The 21067-nt window shown below is 51.9% G+C and overlaps 8 protein-coding genes across 10 annotated transcripts; 4 read left to right on the forward strand and 4 right to left on the reverse strand.

The window, feature by feature from the left end:
* Nucleotides 1-426: 426 nt before the first annotated feature.
* PV05_00248 (uncharacterized protein) lies at nt 427-2685 on the forward strand. The gene has a single exon (XM_013465122.1). It carries the CDS (start codon nt 770-772, stop codon nt 2396-2398), a length of 1629 nt encoding a protein of 542 aa, XP_013320576.1. The 5' UTR covers nt 427-769; the 3' UTR covers nt 2399-2685.
* A 762-nt stretch (nt 2686-3447) lies between these two features.
* Nucleotides 3448-4348, reverse strand: PV05_00249 (uncharacterized protein; the record flags this gene model as incomplete). The annotated part of the gene is made up of 2 exons (XM_013465123.1): nt 3988-4348; nt 3448-3895 (listed from the first exon to the last, which is right to left on the reverse strand). The coding sequence occupies exons 1-2, from the start codon at nt 4326-4328 to the stop codon at nt 3448-3450; spliced, it is 789 nt and encodes a 262-aa protein (XP_013320577.1). The 5' UTR covers nt 4329-4348.
* Nucleotides 4329-4885, reverse strand: PV05_00250 (uncharacterized protein). The gene has a single exon (XM_013465124.1). It carries the CDS (start codon nt 4724-4726, stop codon nt 4529-4531), a length of 198 nt encoding a protein of 65 aa, XP_013320578.1. The 5' UTR covers nt 4727-4885; the 3' UTR covers nt 4329-4528.
* Nucleotides 4866-8859, reverse strand: PV05_00251 (uncharacterized protein). Its single transcript, XM_013465125.1, has one exon. It carries the CDS (start codon nt 8616-8618, stop codon nt 5532-5534), a length of 3087 nt encoding a protein of 1028 aa, XP_013320579.1. The 5' UTR covers nt 8619-8859; the 3' UTR covers nt 4866-5531.
* A 181-nt stretch (nt 8860-9040) lies between these two features.
* PV05_00252 (uncharacterized protein) lies at nt 9041-13217 on the forward strand. Its single transcript, XM_013465126.1, has one exon. It carries the CDS (start codon nt 9418-9420, stop codon nt 13030-13032), a length of 3615 nt encoding a protein of 1204 aa, XP_013320580.1. The 5' UTR covers nt 9041-9417; the 3' UTR covers nt 13033-13217.
* PV05_00253 lies at nt 13198-17946 on the forward strand. 2 transcript variants are annotated; one of them, XM_013465127.1, is made up of 5 exons: nt 13198-13307; nt 13360-13426; nt 13480-16229; nt 16278-16773; nt 16824-17946. In XM_013465127.1, the coding sequence occupies exons 3-5, from the start codon at nt 13732-13734 to the stop codon at nt 16974-16976; spliced, it is 3147 nt and encodes a 1048-aa protein (XP_013320581.1). In that variant the 5' UTR covers nt 13198-13307; nt 13360-13426; nt 13480-13731; the 3' UTR covers nt 16977-17946. The 2 variants fall into 2 exon arrangements, with proteins under 2 accessions (XP_013320581.1, XP_013320582.1); XM_013465128.1 differs by having other exon boundaries at nt 13198-13426.
* Nucleotides 15884-18341, reverse strand: PV05_00254 (uncharacterized protein). The gene has a single exon (XM_013465129.1). It carries the CDS (start codon nt 18081-18083, stop codon nt 17034-17036), a length of 1050 nt encoding a protein of 349 aa, XP_013320583.1. The 5' UTR covers nt 18084-18341; the 3' UTR covers nt 15884-17033.
* Nucleotides 18342-18626: 285 nt separating this feature from the next.
* On the forward strand, nt 18627-20903 carry PV05_00255. 2 transcript variants are annotated; one of them, XM_013465131.1, is made up of 4 exons: nt 18627-19475; nt 19525-19649; nt 19843-20281; nt 20338-20903. In XM_013465131.1, the coding sequence occupies exons 1-4, from the start codon at nt 19060-19062 to the stop codon at nt 20855-20857; spliced, it is 1500 nt and encodes a 499-aa protein (XP_013320585.1). In that variant the 5' UTR covers nt 18627-19059; the 3' UTR covers nt 20858-20903. The 2 variants fall into 2 exon arrangements, with proteins under 2 accessions (XP_013320585.1, XP_013320584.1); XM_013465130.1 differs by having other exon boundaries at nt 19861-20281.
* Nucleotides 20904-21067: the final 164 nt, after the last annotated feature.

Genomic DNA, 21067 nt, shown 5'->3' on the forward strand with positions numbered 1-21067 from the left:
TGTACAGAGTACAGTACTCCGTATACCCCGGCTCAATGTTCCACCAGTCAAGCTGTAATGACTTACTGTAAAGAGAATGGTTCATGCATGCCGAGTAGCACTTCCCGGGGAGACCATAGTCGACCAGGTTGTCTTCTCCATCCAATCATGCCATGGTTATTGATCTTGGGATTCTGGGAAGGTGTGTGCGAGCTTGGGGAGAAGCAGTGGGTGGCTCAGCCTGAAGAAAAAGCAACAGGAACCCCGTATGAGGGACAAATCATGGCCACCTAGGCTTAGATTTAGATCGTCATAGGGGGCTCACTAGGCGCACAGGGTCGTCATCCCACCGCGAGACCGCCTGGCGTCGCCCGGGCCCCGCAGCCAATCGCTGAACCCCGATTGTCTTATCTTTCCACCCGGCTTTACGAGTTATTGCGCACACGACTGACACCCAAACTGACCAGCCGTGGCCCCTACGCACTTACGCTACCTCGCGACTCTCAGCTGCTCGGCGAGACTGCGCTGGCCACATATCTCTTCTTCTGCCATCCGTTTAACATGCTATACTGCAGTCCTATCTCAAGTCTTCCTCCCTCGTCATCAACCACTGTCGCTACCTTATTGTCTCCCTAATCTCGTCGTAGCCGACCATCTCCGGAGATTTAGCTTCAGCCCTTCCGAGCGTTGTGAAGATGCTACGATAAGCGTATTGCAGGGCTCGACTCCGTCACGGGCATGCTGCCTGCTGAACTAACTTGGAGACAAACGATCTATACACCAAATCGACATGATGATGGTCCCTCGGGCTTTCGCCCCAGGTTCTATGGGCGGGACTCAGACCATCGATTTCGACGAGAAAGAAGTCCTGTCCAGAAGACGATCGCCAGAAAGGAAATCCGGCTCACCCACGCGATCAGCCCTCTCACAGAGCCTTTCACAGCAAAAGTCAGAGAGGAACAAGCCGTCCTCAGATCCTGTCAAGATCCCGCCACGCGCCGACAGACGCTCTAAACCAACGCGGCGACCCGGGCCTTCCTTGATTCAGCCATCAAGAAGTGAAAGTAGCCAGTCGGTGCAAGACATACCCAGCAGAAGAAAAGAGTCTGTACAAGATGTACTATCGTCCACAACTATACCAATCAGGCGCAAACCGAGGCAGAGACCGGTACAAAGACTTCCAAACTGTGACTACGTCGCCGATTTCAGCAAACTACTCAGAGACGACCTCCCCAGTGGGGAATCCAGCTTGTCCGGAAGCTGGTCGAGTCCGCAATTTGAAGGACTGTTTGGCGCCATCGATGGCTTGCTTGAGGGTCAAATGTTTGTGGGAAGTGAAGGCCTCGATGCAGGGGTTCTATCAACAAGATCATTGTCAACCGAATCAATGCCTTCTCTCGTGTCTCCAGACGAGTTCAGCGCCACGGATACTGCCAGTTTCTCTCCAGCAACTTTACGATCCCCATCTGATCATCGATTGCGGCAGATGGCGAGTTCGGAAGATTGCAGCGATCAACATCCTCTCCTTCAGGTGGAAGATGACCAGGATTTTAGCGGGACCACCACTCCAGATCTCGCAATGTCTCCTCCGCCGAAGAACCTACGAAGACTGATGCCGGAAAAGCGACCGAGTTCATTCAAGTCCAGCCTCACCGCATCTCTGAAAGCACTCAAATCTGCCGCGCAGACCGTCTCCAACATCGCCGGTACTCCGCCGCTTGTCCAGCCCGACGAATTCCTATCCAAATCCATCTTTGATTTCCAGCCCTCCTTGACCGATGACCGACGTCCACCTCCCTCCGACGAGCCTCCATCGGCAGCTCTACGGAGATATCTCAATCCACATACTACCGTGCCTCCGGACTCTCCAGCTCAGCTGCACTTTTGGGTCGATGAGAAACCAGCTCCAACGTCATCTCAAGCTGAAGCCAAGCCAAAACTGAAGATCAAGCGGAAATACCAAAACAGGCACCTAGCTTCCGCCGCGGCTCGAGAGAGCAGCAACATCACCGGACCGAAGAGTACGACTTCTCAACTCCCGCCCGTCGTGCCTCTGGCCACTTGCATTCCGTCCAGCATTCGCACTGCCCACGCGTCAAGTCCGCCAACATGGCTCGAGCCAGACGGCACGCCGAGCAATAAGCACCGCGCCGCCCAGACCCTGTGGGATGACATGAACAGCAGCGAGGGCCAGCCTCGGCTTCGCGAACCACGTGAAAACAGAGATTTCCTGAGGGTGTTTGTATGTGAGATGAATATGCGAAAGAGTGGGAAATTGAGCGATGAAGCGGTCGGGCGTGCAAAGCTGTGGTTGCCACCAGTTGATGAGGGTGGAAAAGACAGGGAGCAGAACCGAGGCCGAAGGGATAAGAAGCCTGGGCCAGAGAGGTGGAATAGCTGGTCCAGTGACGATTTCTGAGCCATCATGAGCCAATTGTTTTTCGTCCCATCGTGTTATGTTCTTTTTCGCAAAGCAAAGCGGGTTGAAAAGCGACGTCAAATTCGTGCTGTTTTTTCCGTTTTCTCCATTCCTCCTAGGACTCCTAGGATGACTGATCCAGGATGAGTCGAAGATGTATATTATGAGTTATCTATGAACTATCAAAGAGTCTTGGAAAGATGACGCGGTTTGCATAGAAGAAATAGTGAAATTCCTTTTGAACGGGCGGGGGGCTTACGAGCCTACGTAGTACACATCTATGGAACATATTATTATTGCCTGTCCTTCTCTATCCCGACGCTGGGCAACTCCCGTCCTTACGGATGAGATATTGGAACTTGCATACCTAACCTAAGGTTACCTCGATGTTCATGTTCATCAGATGCTCCACGCCAGTTTCTGTTCCTGTTCGTGAGCCACAAGATCAACGTCAGCGGCCTGGCCAGAGTGCCAGAACAGAACCACTGGTAGTTGTACCGTAAGTTGAACTCGCTGGACTAACTTAACGTAGGATACTGTAAGTGGCAGCCTCGCCGTCCGAAGTTACAGGGTGACAAGAGCATGTACTGGTAGTAATTCTGGTGATGCGAATCTAGTAACCTACTACGAGCCTAACTAGTTAGTAGTGCACGACTTCGCAGACATTCGTACTACGTAACTTCCGTGTACCCACCACCTAGGTGCCTACTACGTAGTAGTTGACCCAGCTCTTGATTGCTACGAGGAGTACTGTACTAATTTCAGGGCTCGAAATTCTTTGCTTGCAAGTATTGTTGAATTGATGAATCATCCCAAGCTCTTCTTTTCGTTGCGGTTCTCTCAATGACTAGAACTCGATTCTCTGCGGCACTCACGCCTTCGATTCAGCTCGATATTCAGCGCGATTCAGCTCTCTCCGTACTCGTCTCGCCTCGATACGTGCCGTCGAGCAGGAAAGGAACAGCCCGATCACATGGATGCACCCGGCTCTCTCACTTGCCGATAGGCGGTTACTCGCCAGCAGCAGGTACCAGTAGTTCGACTGGTCATCAAAAGTCTCCAACGGCTCTGCCCCTAGCCGGCGACGATGCGGACGTAGTCAGACTCTCCAGGTCTGTCTCTGTTGTCTTTCCGGCCAAACCGCCGCCGCCCTTGCCCTTGTACTGCCCAGCACCACCACCACCACCACCACCACCACCACCACCAACATCCCTTCCCACACGCGAGTTCACCGTACCCATGTACATGCCGTCTCTGTCGTAGATGCTTCTATTGACAAATGATGCCCCCATGCGCCTCGCCGGATCATGCAACAAGCCGGGAAACATCTTGTCGACGATGGGTTTCAGCGTCGGCAGACACGCGCAGATGATGCCCACATTGATCTCGAGCGAGCTCCAGGCCGCGACTTCGGGATAGAAGTAACTCGTATCGAACTCGGTGTGCTTGACGCCCAAGTTGAGCGCGCGGATACGCAGGCCCGAGGCGAGACATGTACTAGAAGGGAGACACAAACCATGTTAGCACTTTTTAACTTATCGTCCCAAGGGCCCAAAGTAGGTGAAGTAGGTTGTACACAGTACACTTACAAAACTCCCAACGCAAAGACCATAATCAGCCAATATTTCTGACGTTTCGGCAGATGAAGACCCTTGATCAGCGGAATGGGCAGAATCCAGATGATTATCGCTGTGAGCGTGTTGAAGCCGGCCGAGATGTACCAGAAGACCTGGTAATTGATACAGCGGGCCTCTGGGGACAGCGGGTCCCAGATGTACCGCATCGGGACGCACTGGAAGGCGAGCGTGAGCGTTGACGCAATGCCAAAGAGCGTGACCGTGACGACCATGGCCGCTGTGGTTCGACGGAGCCAGCGGCCTGTGAAGAAGTTGCGGTATTGGAAGAGGAAGACGTTCTGTGTGAGCATCATGGCGATGCTGTACACTATCGTGCTTCCCCAGAGAGCCTTTGCAGGATGTCAGCAGGTAGCCTCGCGTTGATGGTCTTTATTGCGATCGACTGTGGCGTACCTGCAGAAAATTGTATATGTTGTCCATTGGGAGGAGCTCCATATGCTCGCCTAGGCCATTGTATGATTCTACACCTGTCAGTCGATTTCTTCTCTCGTCGCTACAGCAGATATTCGGCCGTACGAAAGACGATGAGCGTCGTCAACGCTATCGAGGCCAAGATCGCAAACCCGAGGAGCAGATCGTCAATCAGCAGCGCTCCAACGATGTAGGCTCTTGTGAAGAGTCGTAGACCGCCGAGGAGGACAGAGAGGACTGTAAAAGTCAAGGAGCAGGCGACTGCACCCACACCAGCCATTGTGTCAGAATGGATATGACAGGTTGTTCGATATGACTGACGACGGGGTCTGGGAAGGAATGCTTTGTGGTTGAGGTTTCTTCTTGAGATCCGCTGAGGTTAGATCCATTCCGCAGCTTGTCATTGTAGAGGTGACTGGCTTGACGATCTCAAACGGACAAGACACTAAGGAAACGCGCGGTATGCATGGGAGGTGATATATCATATATAAGCCTGGTGAATGCCAAATGGAGGCTGCAGAAGCCGACGATAGACGCAACGGAACAAATCATGGCAGCAGCAAGTCGTAGGGAACGTGATAGTCTCACCCAATCCGTTCTTTTGGCTTTGTCTGTGTGGCAACACAAGACTGTATGGACAGTCTCATTTATCATTAGGCTGTGGAAGACCGTAAAGCAAAAGGTGCTTAGGGCAGGACTGCTTAGAGTATCCTTTGACTGGCCTCCAGAACAATTCTGTATGCACTTGGTAGTGCCACCAAGAATAAACGTCCGCTTCCAATATCGGCGGAATAGACTTGTAGATCGAAGTTTGTCAAGATCCGCCTGTTTGTCGAAATCAGAGTGTTCATTGTGGGATATTGACGGTTATCATGATGGCTTGAGCCAGAGCCGCGTACCAGCAACCGAGCAAACCGAATTGTCATCGCCAGTCAGTGTTTATCAACGAGATTGTATGCGGGTAGCCACAGGCGGCCAGTATCGGATAAATTCGTGCTTTCATTTGGCTTCCTAGGTGAGGGTGATGCGCAGGGGCGTCCCAACCCAGAGTATAAAGGTTGAGTCACCCACCGGAGGGCAGCACCTCACCTAGCCACATAAGCTTCTTCATCCACCTTTGTGCCTTCCTTCCAACACATTCGAATCCATTCTGGACTCATTATTCGAGGTATACGTCGACTACTCCACCGGGAGACATCTCGTCTGAGTGATTGTAAGTCGGAATCTGAGTGGGCAATGATATGCGTGATCTTGACTTTCTCGTTGTCAGGAAGAGAATCCAGACCACTGTTTGGCAAGACGCGCGCTCCGCCGAATAGTGCGAAATTGCGCGCTGTTGTGCCCGTGCTGTCGATAGAGCTTTCCGTGGTTGATGCTGACGATCCCTTCTGCTTCGGCTCTGCCGGATTGTCGAATAGCATTACGAGGCCGACGAAGATAAACCCTCTCATGTCGAGGTACTCGGGGAACAGCTCTGGGACTATGTTCACTGCCTCCACATCGTCGGAAACAATAACGCCCATCTTTTCCATGATCTCCCTCAACTCGTCCACAGTGGTGTCCCGAGCATAACTGTCTCCATAGACATCCAAGTTCTCAATCCAGCGGTCCTTCATCCCCTCTGGGGCAAAGAACAAATGACGCTCTGGCTCGACTGGCAGGACCGTTTCCGCATAGCCGACTGCAAAGTCGTGGCGCGCCTGATCGATACAATCAAAGATCCAGGTTGGCTTAATGATCTCTTTCTCTCCCGTCTTCTCGAGACTGGCTACCTTCACAGTCCGCCTTCCTGCCACGCAGATCGTGTCTTTGACAACATTGTGGGTTTGGACGATTTTGCCGCCGTTCGCCTTCACCAGCGCTTCGAGCTCCAGTTTTGATTTCTTCTGACTTGGTAAGACGGCCTCCGTCATAATGTAGAACGTGAGGCCTTCAAAAACATTGCCCTGAGGTCCAGCGGGGAGTGACACATTGTTGACATCTTTGGCATTGTAGCCTGCAACGGTGACGACTTTCTTGCGTGTCGTTGCTCTTCGCTTCTGCTTCTTCTGTTCATCGATTTCCAGCGCTTTCCTCTTGAGGCTGTCCTCGATGGTCTTTCTGAGATCTTGAAACTCGTCCAGCGACAACGCTGACTGCCAATTCTTGTCCCGACGGAGTTTCTGGAACCGCGGGAATCTCAATGTCATACCACAACCATAGTCTTCGCTCGGCACCACCTGTGCAGCTTTAATTTGGACCACGAGGGAATCCTCAGGCTTGATCCACATATCGGGCTTTTCGCGCTGGCCTTGTGGTCCACCTCCCAATTCGATATATTTTGTTGGTGGCCGTCTCGCATCCCATTTGTGCCATTTTCCATCTGTTTCATGGCGAATGGTGGCATAATCGTTGGCTGTCATGCCACCGCCGACCTTGAAGAAAGAAACAAACTTCTGGAAGGCCTCAGAAGCCTGCGATTGGGATTGCGCTTGAGACTGATCCTGACTTTGATGCTGACTCTGCGCTGGTCCAGAGAGGCGCAGGCCACAAAGAAAGCTGGACAGATTCCCACCTCGCCGGCCAGAACCATAGAATCCTCCGATGATGAGGCAGTCGAGTGACTCGCCATAATCAGTCATGTACTCTGGTTTGACCTTCTGCCAGTCACCGTTACGGTCGTCCAGTTTGTAAGCTCCGCGAGGATTCTTCAGCACTAATCCTTCAGATGCTTCGGCGATGACTTCACGAAGGGCTCTCTCGACCTCCTCTACTCCCGTGGCAACTTTGTATGGATGGATTTCAAGACGACCCGGTTCCGGTTGAATGCTAGCTTCCAGGGCTTTTCGACGCTCTGCGAGCGTATACCGTGTCAGAAGTTTGTCATTCAGGAGCAGAATATCGAAGACACGAAACAGCGGTCTTTGCCCTCCTGCGAACGGGTTTCGTTGCTCAGCTATAGCGGCGCTCTTTAATGTGCCAAAAGCCACCGGGGCTCCTTCTTTCGGATCCCAAGTGATCATTTCCCCGTCAAGGATGATATTGTTCACGCCTTCGTGGAAGCAGTTCTTGAGGAACTGGGTTAGAGCTCCCTTTTCATCGTGGAGCCCGTTGCCGTAGAGGTATGTGTAGTCTTTCCCTTTGCGAGACCAAAATTGAAAACGTTTCCCTCCAAAAAGGCTATTGTCTTCCACCATGTGCAATTGCATGCGTTCGCCATCGAGCTTTTCTTCGATCCAGAACTCCTGCTCTTCAGGCGAGGGTTGTACTTTCTGAACGATCCGCTTGAGGGAATCCTGGGTGTATTGAGCGAGTTGTGGTTGAAAACATTGCATCAGGGAGACTCCCGTTTCCTCACTATCGAGACGCTTTTCCGGATCCCAAAGCTCCCAACATACCCTTCGAAGATTGCTGGAGATGTTGAAAAGATTTTCCGCGTCTGGATGCCAGATGTGGAAGAAGGTCTTCTCGGTCGCGCCCACTTTCATCGACCGCAGAATGATACGAATCAGCCATGTAAGTTCGTCTGCATTCATGCGTTTATAAAATTCGGTCAAGATGGGTAGTTGCGTCTCTTCTCTCGGAGCGGCTGACAGTTTGTCCAGCAGTTCGTTCACCTCGTCAATGTCCATATCCCCATATTCTGTCCTCATTTGTCGTTTCGAGATCACTTCGTAGCAACGCAGAGCAAAATCCCCAGATGAACGAGGAGCATTGCTTCCGCCAGGGATCCTCCAATTCATAAGATTGTAGCCATCATCGGAATTCTTATCGATCTTCAAGATCTTGACCAATAGTTTACCAAGAATCTTTTCCTTCAGTCCATACACTCCTCGTTCGCGGTCCTTGTCAGGAATAATGAGGCGAAAGGCAGGAAAGAAATCCGGTCCGACATCCCTTCTCCAACGCGAGATATACCGTTCAATGATGGCGCGTCGCCGCTCGGAAGGTGAGGTGCTTAGGCCAGCATTGGGGCCGACTTTCCTCCTATTGACAGCGGCGGGGCCTGCCTTTTTGCTTCTGTTCTCGATAAGAGGCTCAAATAAATCCCTGATCAGCGTGTGGAACGGCAGGGCTCTGTGTTTGTTGTGAGGTCTGTTGGGATATTCCTCGTCGAGTTGGCGTTCAACTTCGGCTTGATCAGTTTGACCCTTGTTGCCGGAATCGACATCCATATCCTCGTCATCTGACATATTGGCTTCTCAAAGGTGGCAGGATCCTGGTAGTCATGCATCAACAGGCTCAGACGCAACGTGCAAAGGTAGAGGAAGTCAATTCACGGATGGGCTAGTAGTTTGCCACGCACTTAAGGATAGTCGCCATTGGTATTGTGTACCGTAAGTGAAGATTTACGAAATGTAAGGCGGAGAAATGTCGCGGCTTTGAAGTGAAGCTGGACACTGCCACTTAGAAGGTCAGTCCAGCCTACCGTACATACTGTACGGTATGTAAATAAAGATGATGAGAAGTTACGTCAGCTACGAGAGGTGTCACCCTTCCACATCATGTGACCTGTGGACGCGGTGCCAGGATAGGCAACTCTGCCGAGTGCGCACCTCACATTCGCAGCCGGCCCTGTAACACTCGTTGATAGCCCTCGTATTACAATTTCATTCTAACCTACACGCTATTGAGGTCGTCATAAGAGGTCCGCGAGCATACTATGTTTTGAACGGGTCAATTCCCCTCGCAAATTTCATGTTACCTACCAGGTAAGGTAGGTAGTAATCAGGGTATGCCCCGATTGGGCGCTGCTACGTCGCATCCTTGACCTGATTGTTGCTGCCTGGACCTTCTGAGGTACAAGTACAGAACAATCCCAAATCGAACGCTCCTCCATTCTGCTCAGCCTACTGATCAATTCACATGCCCCTGGTATCAATGAGCTCCAGGTACAGGTAGGTATGTGCGCGGCTATGACAGAATCTCTCCGACCCTCTCTGTCCCTGCAGTCGTGTCACCTCATTCAGCCTGCTTTCTCTCATTCACACCATGGCCACCCAATCTCCCTCAAAAAAGGGCCGACCTGTCCCGTGGACCTTCGAGCAGCAATCCATGCTTCAGCAAGCACAAGCTACCGCTACCGCTACCGCCCAGACCGATCCCGCAAGGCCCACGAGACAGGAGGCCTTCCTGTACGAGACTGACCTCATCACTCCCGATGCGGCCGAGGACGACACGCCCCCTCCTGTTTACGGCGACATCTATGGCGAGATCCGCAACGAAAAAGACGGCATGGGCACCAGTGCCTGTGTCACCGACGACGGCCGTGTCAACATCCGCATCAATCAGTTCAACCGCCGTTTGTCCCAGATCTTTACTCCTGCTTTACATCAACAGGTCCAGAGTGCCCAAGACAGTCGCCCGCCTCCTTCCCCCTACGTTCCCCCTTCCTTAGGAGGGGAGGAGGGAGTGCCTCCACCGCCACCCTTGAACATCGTCATACAGGTCGTGGGCTCGCGCGGAGACGTCCAACCCTTCGTTGCCTTGGGAAAAGTCCTGAAAGACGCCTACGGCCATCGCGTACGTCTAGCGACTCATCCCAACTTCAAGAACTTTGTGCAGGAGAATGGCCTGGAATTCTTCAGCATCGGCGGCGACCCCTCTCGGTTAATGGCCTTCATGGTCAAGAATCCCAGCCTGATGCCGGGCTTTCGCAATCTGCTAAGTGGAGATATCGGTCAGCGAAGGAGAGATGTTTCTGAGTACATTCAAGGCTGCTGGCGATCATGTTACGAAGCCGGTGACGGAATGGGTCTTCGTGCTACCGACGATGACCTTTCTGAGCCCTCTGAGAAGGACCCTGGCTCCGAGCTTGCAGCAAGACCCTTCGTCGCCGACTGCATCATCGCCAACCCCCCAAGCTTTGCCCATATCCATTGCGCAGAGAAACTGGGCATCCCTCTCCACATCATGTTCACTATGCCATATTCTCCCACCCAGGCCTTTCCCCATCCGCTGGCCAACATCCAATCCTCCAATGCCGACCCTCAACTCACTAATTATATAAGTTACGTGATGATCGAAGTTCTCGCGTGGCAAGGCCTAGGTGACATCATCAACCGATTCCGCGCGAAGTGTCTCGGTTTGGATCCCGTGAGTCTGATCTGGGCCCCCGGGATGCTCCAGCGTCTCAAAATTCCTCACACCTACTGCTGGTCTCCGGCCCTGATACCCAAACCGAAAGACTGGGGCCCTCACATATCCATCTCCGGGTCCTGCTTTCTCAACTTGGCCTCTAACTATAGCCCGACTCCTGATTTCCAGGCGTTCCTCGACGCCGGCCCGCCCCCTATCTACATAGGATTCGGGAGTATCATTCTAGACGATCCTGACGCGATGACGGAGCTCATCTTCGAGGTCGTGAGGCAGACTGGTCAGCGTGTCCTCCTTTCTAAAGGCTGGGGAGGCATGGGCGCGGACAGGCTTCGTATTCCCGACGGCGTCTTTATACTAGGCAACGTGCCGCACGACTGGCTTTTTAAGCACGTCTCGTGTGTCGTTCACCACGGTGGCGCCGGAACCACAGCTGCAGGCATTGCCGCAGGCCGGCCTACTGTAGTGGTTCCCTTCTTTGGAGACCAACCTTTCTGGGGCGCCATGGTCGCGCGAGCAGGCGCCGGCCCCGATCCAATTCCTCACAAACAACTCACAGCGTACAAACTAGCCAATGCCATCAACTTCTGCCTGAAGCCCGAAAGCCTGGAACGCGCCAAAGAACTCGCAGGCAAGATCGCGGCGGAGCGAGGTAGCGACATGGGTGCTCAGTCGTTCCATCAACATCTCGAGGCTGACCGACTCCGTTGTACCCTTGCACCCTCTCGACCCGCTGCGTGGCGCATCAAGCGCACTCAGGTCAGGTTGAGCGCTTTTGCTGCCTGTACTTTGGCGAATGCAAATCTTTTGGATTTCCATGACTTGAAGCGCTTTAGACCACAAGAATATTACACCGACGAAGGTCCTTGGGATCCAGTAACCGGAGGCGCTGCGGCATGTTTTAGGGCATTCAGCGGCATGGCGATGGGGTTAGCTGAGGTTCCCTCGGAGACGTTGAAGAGTCTCCACATTCCGACTGGGTCGAACCGACAGCAGTCCCAAGAATCAGTGTCGACAATCGCAAGGAAAAGTGAGGCCTCACATTTGGGGGAGAGATCAGCTGCGCCAACTTCGCCAGAACAAAGTCAGACAAGCTTAAATGTGCAGGAATATCTTACTCATGTTCGAAGCCCTCCCAACTTCTCCGGTCTGTCATCTTCCACTTCGAACATCGGATCAAGCTCTACATCAGATGCATTGCAAGATCAGTTGAGTCCCAAACAAGACGACGCTAGCCAAAGTCGAGTCCGCAGTCGAAATAAAACCGGCTTCGGCAAGGATCATGACATGCTGCGTCAGACTAGCGCGCACAGTAGCAAAGGCTTCGGGCGTTTCGTAACGGCGTTTGTGCAGACACCTATGGAGGTCTCGGTGAGTTTAACCAAAGGGTTTCACAATCTCCCTAAGCTTTGGGGAGACGATACCGTGCGGCCTCCAGAACAAGTCAGCGATTTCAAGTCAGGCGCCGTGGCAGCAGGCAAAGAATTTGGCTTTGGCTGGTACGATGGCGTTACTGGCCTGGTCACTCAGCCGTGGAAAGGCGCCCAGAGAGAGGGTGCTAGCGGCTTTGTCAAAGGAATTGGCAAAGGGGTCGCAGGATTTGCAACCAAGCCATTCGCAGGCTTCTCTGGTATCCTCGGTCATACGATGAAGGGGGTACAAAAAGAGGTGCAGAAGTTATTCGGCAGAAATGTGCAGAATTACATCGTCGCGTCCAGGATAGCTCAAGGATACGAGGAATGGCTGCAGAGCTCCGATGCAGAAAAGCAAGACGTCATCGTTCGGTGGAAACTGATCCAGAAATACATAAAGAAAAAACGCAACCCTGACCAGATGGTGCAGGATGTCCTGGAAGCACAGCAAAGGAAGAACATAGAGGACACAATGACCCGACAAAACTGCGGACATAGTGCGAACTCCGTGCAGTCCGCCAGTGCAGATGCCCCGACACTAGATCCCGAGAGTGCCATACTCGCCATGGGTGGTTCACAGTCCCCTGAAGAATCGCTAAATGCGGCTGAAATCAACGAAACCATCCAACTATCGGTCCAGGAGACGTTGCGTAGAGACGTAGAAGAGGATGCCAGTATGGAGCGGGCGGATCAGGGAAATGAGCCTCAACTTCGGCGCCAACAGGAAGAAGCTGCAGATCATCAGGCAGAGCAGGAGAATTTGCGCCAGGCGATAGCGGCCAGCGAAACCGAAGCTCAGCGACACGCAAGCGAAGCATTAGAATTCAAGAAACAGCTGGAGCGAGTCATGGCGCAGAGTGTGATGGAACAGAGACAGAGTGGCAGCGACAGGGAATCGGAGTCGGATATAGGTCTCCATAACGAGGACGATGATGAGTTCGAGCGGGCAATAAGAGAATCGGAAAAGGTGGCGGAGAATGCGGTAGCTGTGGCTGGTGGGTCCCGAAGTGTCCAGCAAAGCCTCTTGGAAGTATACCATCGGAACAAAGGCAAGGGCCGTGCCCCAGCGATAGAGGATAACGACGATGAAGGAGAATGATACAGGGTACAACCGAAATCTCATAGCCGGCGCCGGGAAGACATACCTCATGACCGACGCCGTAACATGTCTCGACAGCCTCGACGGTTACGAAGCGATTGGGGGGTCATTTCAAAGTCCTTGGCGCCGTGAATGACAGCGTTTTAGGCTAAATCACGTGATCCAGACGCCTAACACCTCCCTTTTTCCCCCATATCGGCGAATGATATCTAGAAACCTCTTCTTTATGGATGCGGCCGAGCATGACCTCGATGCCAAACTATACAAGGCATCAGGTACGCTTCTTGAGGAAATCAAGCACAAATTGCCGCTGCTCATCTACCACAGTAAGGCGTCGCCTCGGACTCACCGTCTCTTCGTTCTTGACCCCAAATGCCAGGAGTTAAGCTTACTCGTAAGATAACAACAACGACGCAAGGCCACCTACTATCGCTAACACTATGGCAGCTGGATCGCTTTCAAGAATGGCCCCAACTCCTAGACCCTAACCTTTCGGATTTGGTCCAGCTTCTTGCCAACACCTTTGTTGACTATCTCACAACATCCAGCGAGCATTATTCCCCGACCAGGAGAAGTAGCTACAGCGGCATCCTGCCACTACCTAGGGCGATATGTCGTCTGCTCTATTCATTCTGCAAAGTCAGAGGCTATAAGGTTATCGTGCGATTGTTAAACAATGAACCCAAGTACTTGGGCGTTATGTTGGCAAATTTCAAAGCATGGAGTACGGGGTCATTGGGCATGACCTGGGAAGAGCGCTACATTATGTTGTTATGGTTGTCTCATTTGATGCTGGCGCCTTTCGAGCTGGCAAGCATGTCACTTGGCAACGCCTATGCGAACGTGACAATGCCAGAGCTTTTAGGTGACCTTCCAACTACCGTCGAGAACGTTATCTCCCTAGCTCTCGGACAGCTCGAAAGCTCAGGAAAGGAACGCGAAGCTGCAAGCGTCCTACTAGTGCGGTTGAGTCTTCGAAACGATATGCAAGCTCATAATTTGGCCTCAAAACTTATCGCCTATGCGACCCGCGGACTTCTTCTCGACGAAGATTTGCTGAAAATCAGCCCCTACAAAGCTCATGGTCTCCTGGCGCTGTTATACGGCATCACAAATGCCAGCACTGACAGCGAAGCAGCCCCTTTCATCGAAAGACTTTTCACTGATGTACTCAAGTTGGCTACTAGCAAACAACAGTCGCACACCACTGTTCGAGACTCTGCTCCCGCAAGGAAATGGATATTGAAGATTATGAGAGTCGTTGTTACGCATGCCGTATCACTCAATGCGACGAGGCACACTGTCACGGATGGAACCTTGACAATGATGCTGGAAGAGAGCATACAATACTTTCTGGATGCCTTGAACGACAAGGACACGCCAGTGAGGATGGCTGCAGCGAAGGCACTCAGTGTCATCACCCTCAGACTCGAAAACGCAATGTCCAGGGAAGTCGTCGAAGCCATCTTGGGTTCTCTGGAGGAAAGTGTACTCCTGGAGGATCCACAGACGCAGGAGCTCATACCATTAACCGATAAGATCAAGTCTAGCACCGTTGGGCTGAAAAGAAACATTAGCGCTGTTGATCCGCTGAAATGGCATGGATTGATGCTGACTCTCGGGCATCTCGTGTTCCGTCGCTCTCCTCCACCAGACATACTCCCGGAAATCATCCAAGCAATGATTCTTGGCTTGGAGTTCGAACAGAGGTCAAACGTTGGTACCTCCGTCGGTGTTGGTGTTCGTGATGCTGCTTGCTTCGGTCTCTGGGCTCTGGCTCGCAAATATAGCACGATCGAGCTGGGTCTTGTGCACGTATCGAACTTCGCTGAAGCAGCACTGGATGAGTATGAGGACTGCAAAAACGTTTTGCAACTGATAGCCATCAAGTTGACCATTTCTGCTTGCTTCGATCCTTCGGGCAATATTCGGCGGGGTTCTTCCGCAGCGTTGCAGGAGCTCATCGGACGGCATCCGGATACAATTATCCATGGCATACCCGTAGTGCAGATCGTCGACTACCATGCCGTTGCTCGGCTGTCTCGAGCAATGATCGAAGTTGCTCCGCAGGTAGCAACTCTTGATCGTGTCTACCAAAGGCCGATCTTAAAGGCACTGATAGGATGGCGAGGGGCACGCGCCACGGACCTGAATCAGCGACGTTGGGCGGCAAATGCTGTTGGCATTCTCACCAGATCCTCCTCTGCTGAAGACGTTTTGTCTCTCTTGAATGTCATCCTCCGACAACTGTCTGAAATGAGGGCAGCCAACATTGGAAGCACGGCCGCCGCACGACATGGTCTGCTTCTTATCCTGATGTCGATATTGGAGTCTGCTGCACAATGTCATGGCGATGCAGTGATCTCCTGGTTTCAGAAGCAAGGCCAAGGTCTCTTTACTTTTAGTAAATTGACCGGCAAAATGGATGTTCGAATGACTGCTGACTTGGAGCTCGTCATGGAGGGTATATCTGCTCTGATTGGCAGCATATGCCGGAGTCTCCAGCTTATGGGGATTGACGAGCCGGTCCTGCAACAAGATTGGACATCATCCGCCTTGGACATTTTGAATCAGTGCACCGTGGCGGGTTCCAAAGATGCGGTGGTCGAGACAAGCAGCAATGCGAACCTCGACATGTTCAAGCTCCTCCCAAGCCCAACAGCCGCTGCATTGATCGAGAAGTGGCTTGACATTAACACCCAGTCTCTTTCGGCTTTTACCAGCAAAGGTCGAATTAGGACTTTGAGTCTCATTCATGCTCATCTGGCTGGCAAAGATCTATATCTGAATCTCCAACAAGCCATCACTGCATACACCATTGGAATTGTCAAAGGCAATTTTAATATTGAAACCAGAATCGATGCTATGGGAGCCCTGTCCGTCATCCTATTGAACTCTGACATCGGCACTCCAAACGACGCAGTGAAAATCTCCGACGTCCTCTGCTGTGGATTGAATGACTATACCAACGACCAGAGGGGAGACATCGGCTCGACACTTCGACTTCAGAGTATCGAAACACTTGACGCACTCCGTAACCACAGGGACCTGAACCGGTTTTCTGACGATGTTCTCACGGCTGTCATGCCCTTCGTTGCGAAGCTGGCAGCTGAAAAGCTAAACAGTGTACGGTTTCGTGCTTGGAAGTGCTTGGAAGGCTATTGGAAGACGAATCCGAATTTTCCAACCCTGCAATGGTAAGTCCAAACTGAACCCTAGCGTCACTGGCTGGCTAATAATGCTAGCACTTTTGACTATCCCGCCGACGTATCCTCCACTTCATATTTCCAACAGCTCTTGGAGCTGTTTCCCAGCAAAGATTTCCAGCAGCAGGTTCTCTTAGGCCTTGTCTCATCCGCCACGTCGGGGACTGAAGACGTCTGCCGCGCTGCTAGCAATGCATTTCTATTGTACATGCAGCTGCTCGATAATGAGAGGCGCAATGACCTGGCAAAAGCAGCCACGTCGATCATACTGAGACAGTTGGATGAGAATGCCACGCAAGATGACCGCCAAGTCGTCACACTGCTCGATTTTCTGTGCTTTCTGATGGACCAAAGCCTCTTACTTAATGATTCTTGGGACATCTGGGCCATCATGCAAAAAATCCAAAGCCCGACCTCGAGCCTTCCGAGGATTGAAGCTGCACTGAATTGCTATTCCAGACTGCTGTCGATCGATGCATACCGGACCCGGGCGATGGACAAGCTTACGCGTCAGTTGCTTCATCGCTGGCCAAAGGTCCGTCTTCTTTTTTCATACGACATGCTGAGACTGACGTATGCTTGCAGGTTCGTAATGATGCTGCAGATTTGTTATACTTCGAATTTTCGAACAACACGTTGGCTTCCTTTGATTGGAATGCGCCTGTCACCAAAACAAAACCTATTGTTCTTGAGCTGAGGAAACAGCTTGGAATAGCGGGGGTCGCCACCCCAAAGTAGTGGAAGCCGAAAGGGTGCAGCATGGCTCTTCCCCCAGCAACAGCGAGAGGCAGATCTTCAGCCGTCTAACCCGCGCGACTTCAGGCAACGACCGACGACGTCCTTGATGGACTTCTCATTGTATTGTTCCCAAGCGTCGTACAAAGAGATCATTTCTTGTGTTCCTTCAATCATACGTTCGATATCAATGCCTGAGTCCACCAGGAATTTCATCGTATTCTGCATCTTCTCGGACTCCTTTGCCGCCGCTATGGTCTTCTCTCTATCAAATGGCTGAGAGGGCGCATCATTCGATTGCATTTGAGCTTTGCCATTGCTTTGAGGACCGCCATGACTGGACATCTGTAGATTCCCAAGGACACTGCTGAAAGATCCGGAAATGTTCTGCCGACCCACGAGGGATGAGAATGGACCGTTGTCAGGGTTTGTGAGGGTATCGTGTGACAACGGTCTCAATGTGCCAGCTGCTTTAGCTGTCGGGAGGAAGACGACTGCAAGGAACATCGCAATGATTGCAGTGAGATGTGGCGGGCAAGTCAATGGCAGATCAGTCATGAAGCTGTCGTTGATGATGGACCAAGCCAAACCAAGCTCATCGTTGGACAGCTTGAGATCTTGATTCTCCTTTAACGCAATCAAGGATCGGTATGGATGCCAGACAATCAACTGTGAGCGCATTTCTGAGATGAGACAGAATTCCATCTCCCCCAGTCTCGCCACGTCCCCCGGCATGAACTCCGGCCACGACTGCCTCGCCTCGGCAGCGACCAGACGAATGTGGTGTGGTGACTCTTCAGTCTTCGATGCTAGATAGAACGCGGTTGCAGCCAGAAGATAGAGGTTAACATTCTGCATGGGCGTCGTCAGGAAGTATCGATGTAAATAGACTAGAGCAGTTGCCACGCATTGTTGTCTGAACTGCAGGCGCTTAGCCAACTGCAGCAGACGATCACGTAGGAATATCATCATGTGCCTCCGATCGGGATAAGGATATTGCTCGATGACTTTGGCGTGCTGTTTCTCCAGATCATCGCGGATGTCGACGAGCTTTTCCGGAGTGAACGTCCAGTATCTTCTCTGGGTCGACGTCCAATAGTTGGCCGCCATGGCGCTGGCTTGTCGGTGTAAATTTCCAGCCCTTCTGCGAGGCCTTTAGGATATCCTTCGCAGAACTGATCAACCCACCAGGCTCAAGTTTGCCTCTCTGAACCGACCGTTGCCATCGCTCCTCGAGTGCTTATGTGCTTGTACGCTGCTGACATTTACGTGACACCAGGGGGAGTCGCGAACAGATGGAACAGTAACCCCAACCTGAAAAGCTGTACACAACGGACAGAAAAGAGAGTGCCTGGTAGTAAGTCAGCTATACGGAGTAGGTAGATGTCGAGATGTGTAGGTAACATCATGTAAGGTATCCGTGGGTATCCAAGGTTGGGCTTGGCAGGCACTCCGCGCCGTCGATCTTGCTGCTTTTACTCCGTCCTTCGACGCCAGTGGCTGCAAGCTTACCTTATATATAATGGCACCCAAATGGTGGTTTTCCGCGTAATCATCCCTTATACGGGCAGACAGCGTAACATGCTGGGCAGAACAATCAGGCAAGCTTACCTAGGTAATAGATTTTGAGGCTTGCAGGCATGCTGGCTGATTGTCACCTGGCAAACGAAGAGACTTGATTAGGCACCTAAGCTACTGGAGCGGCGAGGCTCTTACGAGTAGCATTCCGGCAAGCCATCAATCCCAAACCAATTCCCAATTCCAACCCCACACAGACGTCACCGTCGCAGGCTTGCAGGGTGCAGTGCCCAAAAGCTCACAATTCACCACAGACACTCACAAGTCACAACTGCTCCACCTGCAACAAAACTGCTTTCCTTGAATTCCATCCATCAGCCTCAGGCACTTCAGCAACCCTCCCTTATATACGGTGCACAGCCTGGGCCTTCTTTCCCTGCGCCTCCAATCCACGGCATTCTGCGATTACTTTACCTTCGGTCGCCGCCCTTCAGAGCTCGGCTAAACAAGGACAAACAGCCATGCTCCCTCACAGATAGCCTCTGCTCTCAAACCATCAAGGCGTAGCATGAACGGAGAGTCACATGAACACCGCGAACAGCGGATTAAAGAACTATGGCATACTCTTGATACCCGTAGCGAAGGCCATCTCGACCTCCCTGGTTTGAAAAAGGGTCTTCGCAAAATCGACCACCCCCTCAAAAACGCCGATGACCTCCTTCACGATGTCCTTAACGTTGTCGACACTTCAGGTGACGGTCGAATCCAATATAATGAGTTCAGAGTCTTTGTTGAGCACGCAGAGCGGGAGTTGTGGCAGCTTTTCGAGAGTATAGACAAGGACAACAGCGGTGCTTTGGATAAAGGAGAGCTGCGAGCGGCGTTCAGCAGGGCTGGTGTGACGATCAGTTCCGCAAAATTGGATCAGTTCTTTGATGAGGTGGATGTGAATCACGACGGCGAGATCAGCTTTGACGAGTGGAGGTGCGACCAATATTTCTCTCTTCCTCAAGGACTGTCTGACCAGCTCCAGGGATTTCCTTCTCTTCTTACCAGCAGGCCGATCCAATCTTCGCGGTGTGTTATCGTACTATACTGCTACGGCAAGTGTCAATCAGGAAGGAGATGTCAATGTCAATGACACTCTGCAAGGATTTGGTATGGTTCACCCTCTCTTATTTGTACCGGCACTACGCGATTGCAGAATAAACGTCTGCACAGAGATGCCTGCAACCCAACGCCATTATTTTACATCCCTGGTCTGCCTTTTAGACCATGTTATAGGGCCAACTTTGCTTCAGCGAAGAGACTTTTCTTAACAAATTCTAACTATTGTTGACGATGCTGACAGATTTTCTCCCTCCGCCAGGCTATTTCATAGCTGGTGGGCTAGCAGGCATGGTCTCACGCACAGCAACTGCTCCACTTGACCGCTTGAAAGTCTACTTGATTGCCCAAACAAGTCCGAAAGAGGCTACCATCAAAGCTGTGAAGGATGCCGCACCTCTGCAGATGATCAGGAATTTCGGCAGACCACTGGTCGATGCATGCAAGGAACTTTGGGCTGCTGGCGGCTTGCGTAGCCTGTTCGCTGGGAACGGCTTGAATGTGGTCAAAGTCATGCCGGAATCGGCCATGAAGTTCGGTGCCTACGAGGCCGCCAAGCGATTCTTCGCCAGAATTGACGGTTCAGATCCCAAGCATCTGCATCCGACGTCTCAATTTCTCGCTGGTGGTATTGGCGGTGTGGTATCTCAATGTGTTGTTTACCCGCTTGATACCCTGAAATTGTAAGCTCCGTCCTCCTAACGCCATGGGAGGATACGACTAACCACCTTTCCCACAGTCGAATGCAGTGCGAGACAGTTTCTGGTGGCCTGCATGGAAACGCCCTGATCTTTCAGACCGCCAGGAAGATGTGGAAACAAGGCAAGCTCATACCATATTATCGGGGCTTAGGAATGGGTCTTGCTGGCATGTTTCCTTACAGCGCTATCGACCTGTTCATTTTCGAGAACTGCAAGAATTTTGTGATTGCTCGTAAAGCCAGGCAAGCACGAGTTCACGAAGAGGATGTGGACATGAGCAACCTTATCACGGGCATGATTGGAGCTACCTCGGGCGCGATCAGTGCTACGGCAGTATATCCGATCAATCTGCTTCGAACAAGACTTCAAGCCCAAGGTACGGTGCTCCATCCGCCGACCTACAAAGGCATTGCGGATGTGACTAGGAAGACACTCCAGAACGAAGGCATCAAAGGATTGTTCAAGGGTGTGACCCCAAATCTTCTGAAGGTTGCACCAGCTGTCAGTATCAGTTATATCGTTTATGAGAACAGCAAGGCGTTGTTGGGCCTGCGTTAAGGATTGTTCACAAAGTCAATGCCCATACTTCTACATGGAGTGTCAGAATTCGTCCCAATCTCCGCATTCCTTTAACATTGTATATATCGTGCCCGACGTGTTCAGGGGAATCACTTCCAGATGAGTCCTGCGCAAGTCTTCCCATACAGCCTATTCACAGCCAATCGGAATGTACGCCCACCACTGGGGGGTGATTTCTGGATAAAAGAC

The sequence above is a fragment of the Exophiala xenobiotica genome, assembly GCF_000835505.1.
Source record: "Exophiala xenobiotica strain CBS 118157 unplaced genomic scaffold supercont1.1, whole genome shotgun sequence".
Lineage (NCBI taxonomy): Eukaryota > Fungi > Ascomycota > Eurotiomycetes > Chaetothyriales > Herpotrichiellaceae > Exophiala > Exophiala xenobiotica.

What these genes read in the sequence shown, in the direction of transcription:
- PV05_00254 (XM_013465129.1), bottom strand. Translation starts at nt 18,083, where the DNA reads ATGGCGGCCAACTATTGGACGTCGACCCAGAGAAGATACTGGACGTTC.
- PV05_00248 (XM_013465122.1), top strand. Translation starts at nt 770, where the DNA reads ATGATGATGGTCCCTCGGGCTTTCGCCCCAGGTTCTATGGGCGGGACT.
- PV05_00255 (XM_013465131.1), top strand. Translation starts at nt 19,060, where the DNA reads ATGAACGGAGAGTCACATGAACACCGCGAACAGCGGATTAAAGAACTA. An exon ending in ATCAGCTTTGACGAGTGGAG is followed by an intron (nt 19,476 to 19,524) that starts GTGCGACCAATA and finishes GACCAGCTCCAG; the next exon opens with GGATTTCCTTCTCTTCTTAC. An exon ending in TGACACTCTGCAAGGATTTG is followed by an intron (nt 19,650 to 19,842) that starts GTATGGTTCACC and finishes CGATGCTGACAG; the next exon opens with ATTTTCTCCCTCCGCCAGGC.
- PV05_00251 (XM_013465125.1), bottom strand. Translation starts at nt 8,618, where the DNA reads ATGTCAGATGACGAGGATATGGATGTCGATTCCGGCAACAAGGGTCAA.
- PV05_00253 (XM_013465128.1), top strand. Translation starts at nt 13,235, where the DNA reads ATGATATCTAGAAACCTCTTCTTTATGGATGCGGCCGAGCATGACCTC. An exon ending in GCCAGGAGTTAAGCTTACTC is followed by an intron (nt 13,427 to 13,479) that starts GTAAGATAACAA and finishes ACACTATGGCAG; the next exon opens with CTGGATCGCTTTCAAGAATG. An exon ending in TGCTTCATCGCTGGCCAAAG is followed by an intron (nt 16,774 to 16,823) that starts GTCCGTCTTCTT and finishes GTATGCTTGCAG; the next exon opens with GTTCGTAATGATGCTGCAGA.
- PV05_00252 (XM_013465126.1), top strand. Translation starts at nt 9,418, where the DNA reads ATGGCCACCCAATCTCCCTCAAAAAAGGGCCGACCTGTCCCGTGGACC.
- PV05_00250 (XM_013465124.1), bottom strand. Translation starts at nt 4,726, where the DNA reads ATGGCTGGTGTGGGTGCAGTCGCCTGCTCCTTGACTTTTACAGTCCTC.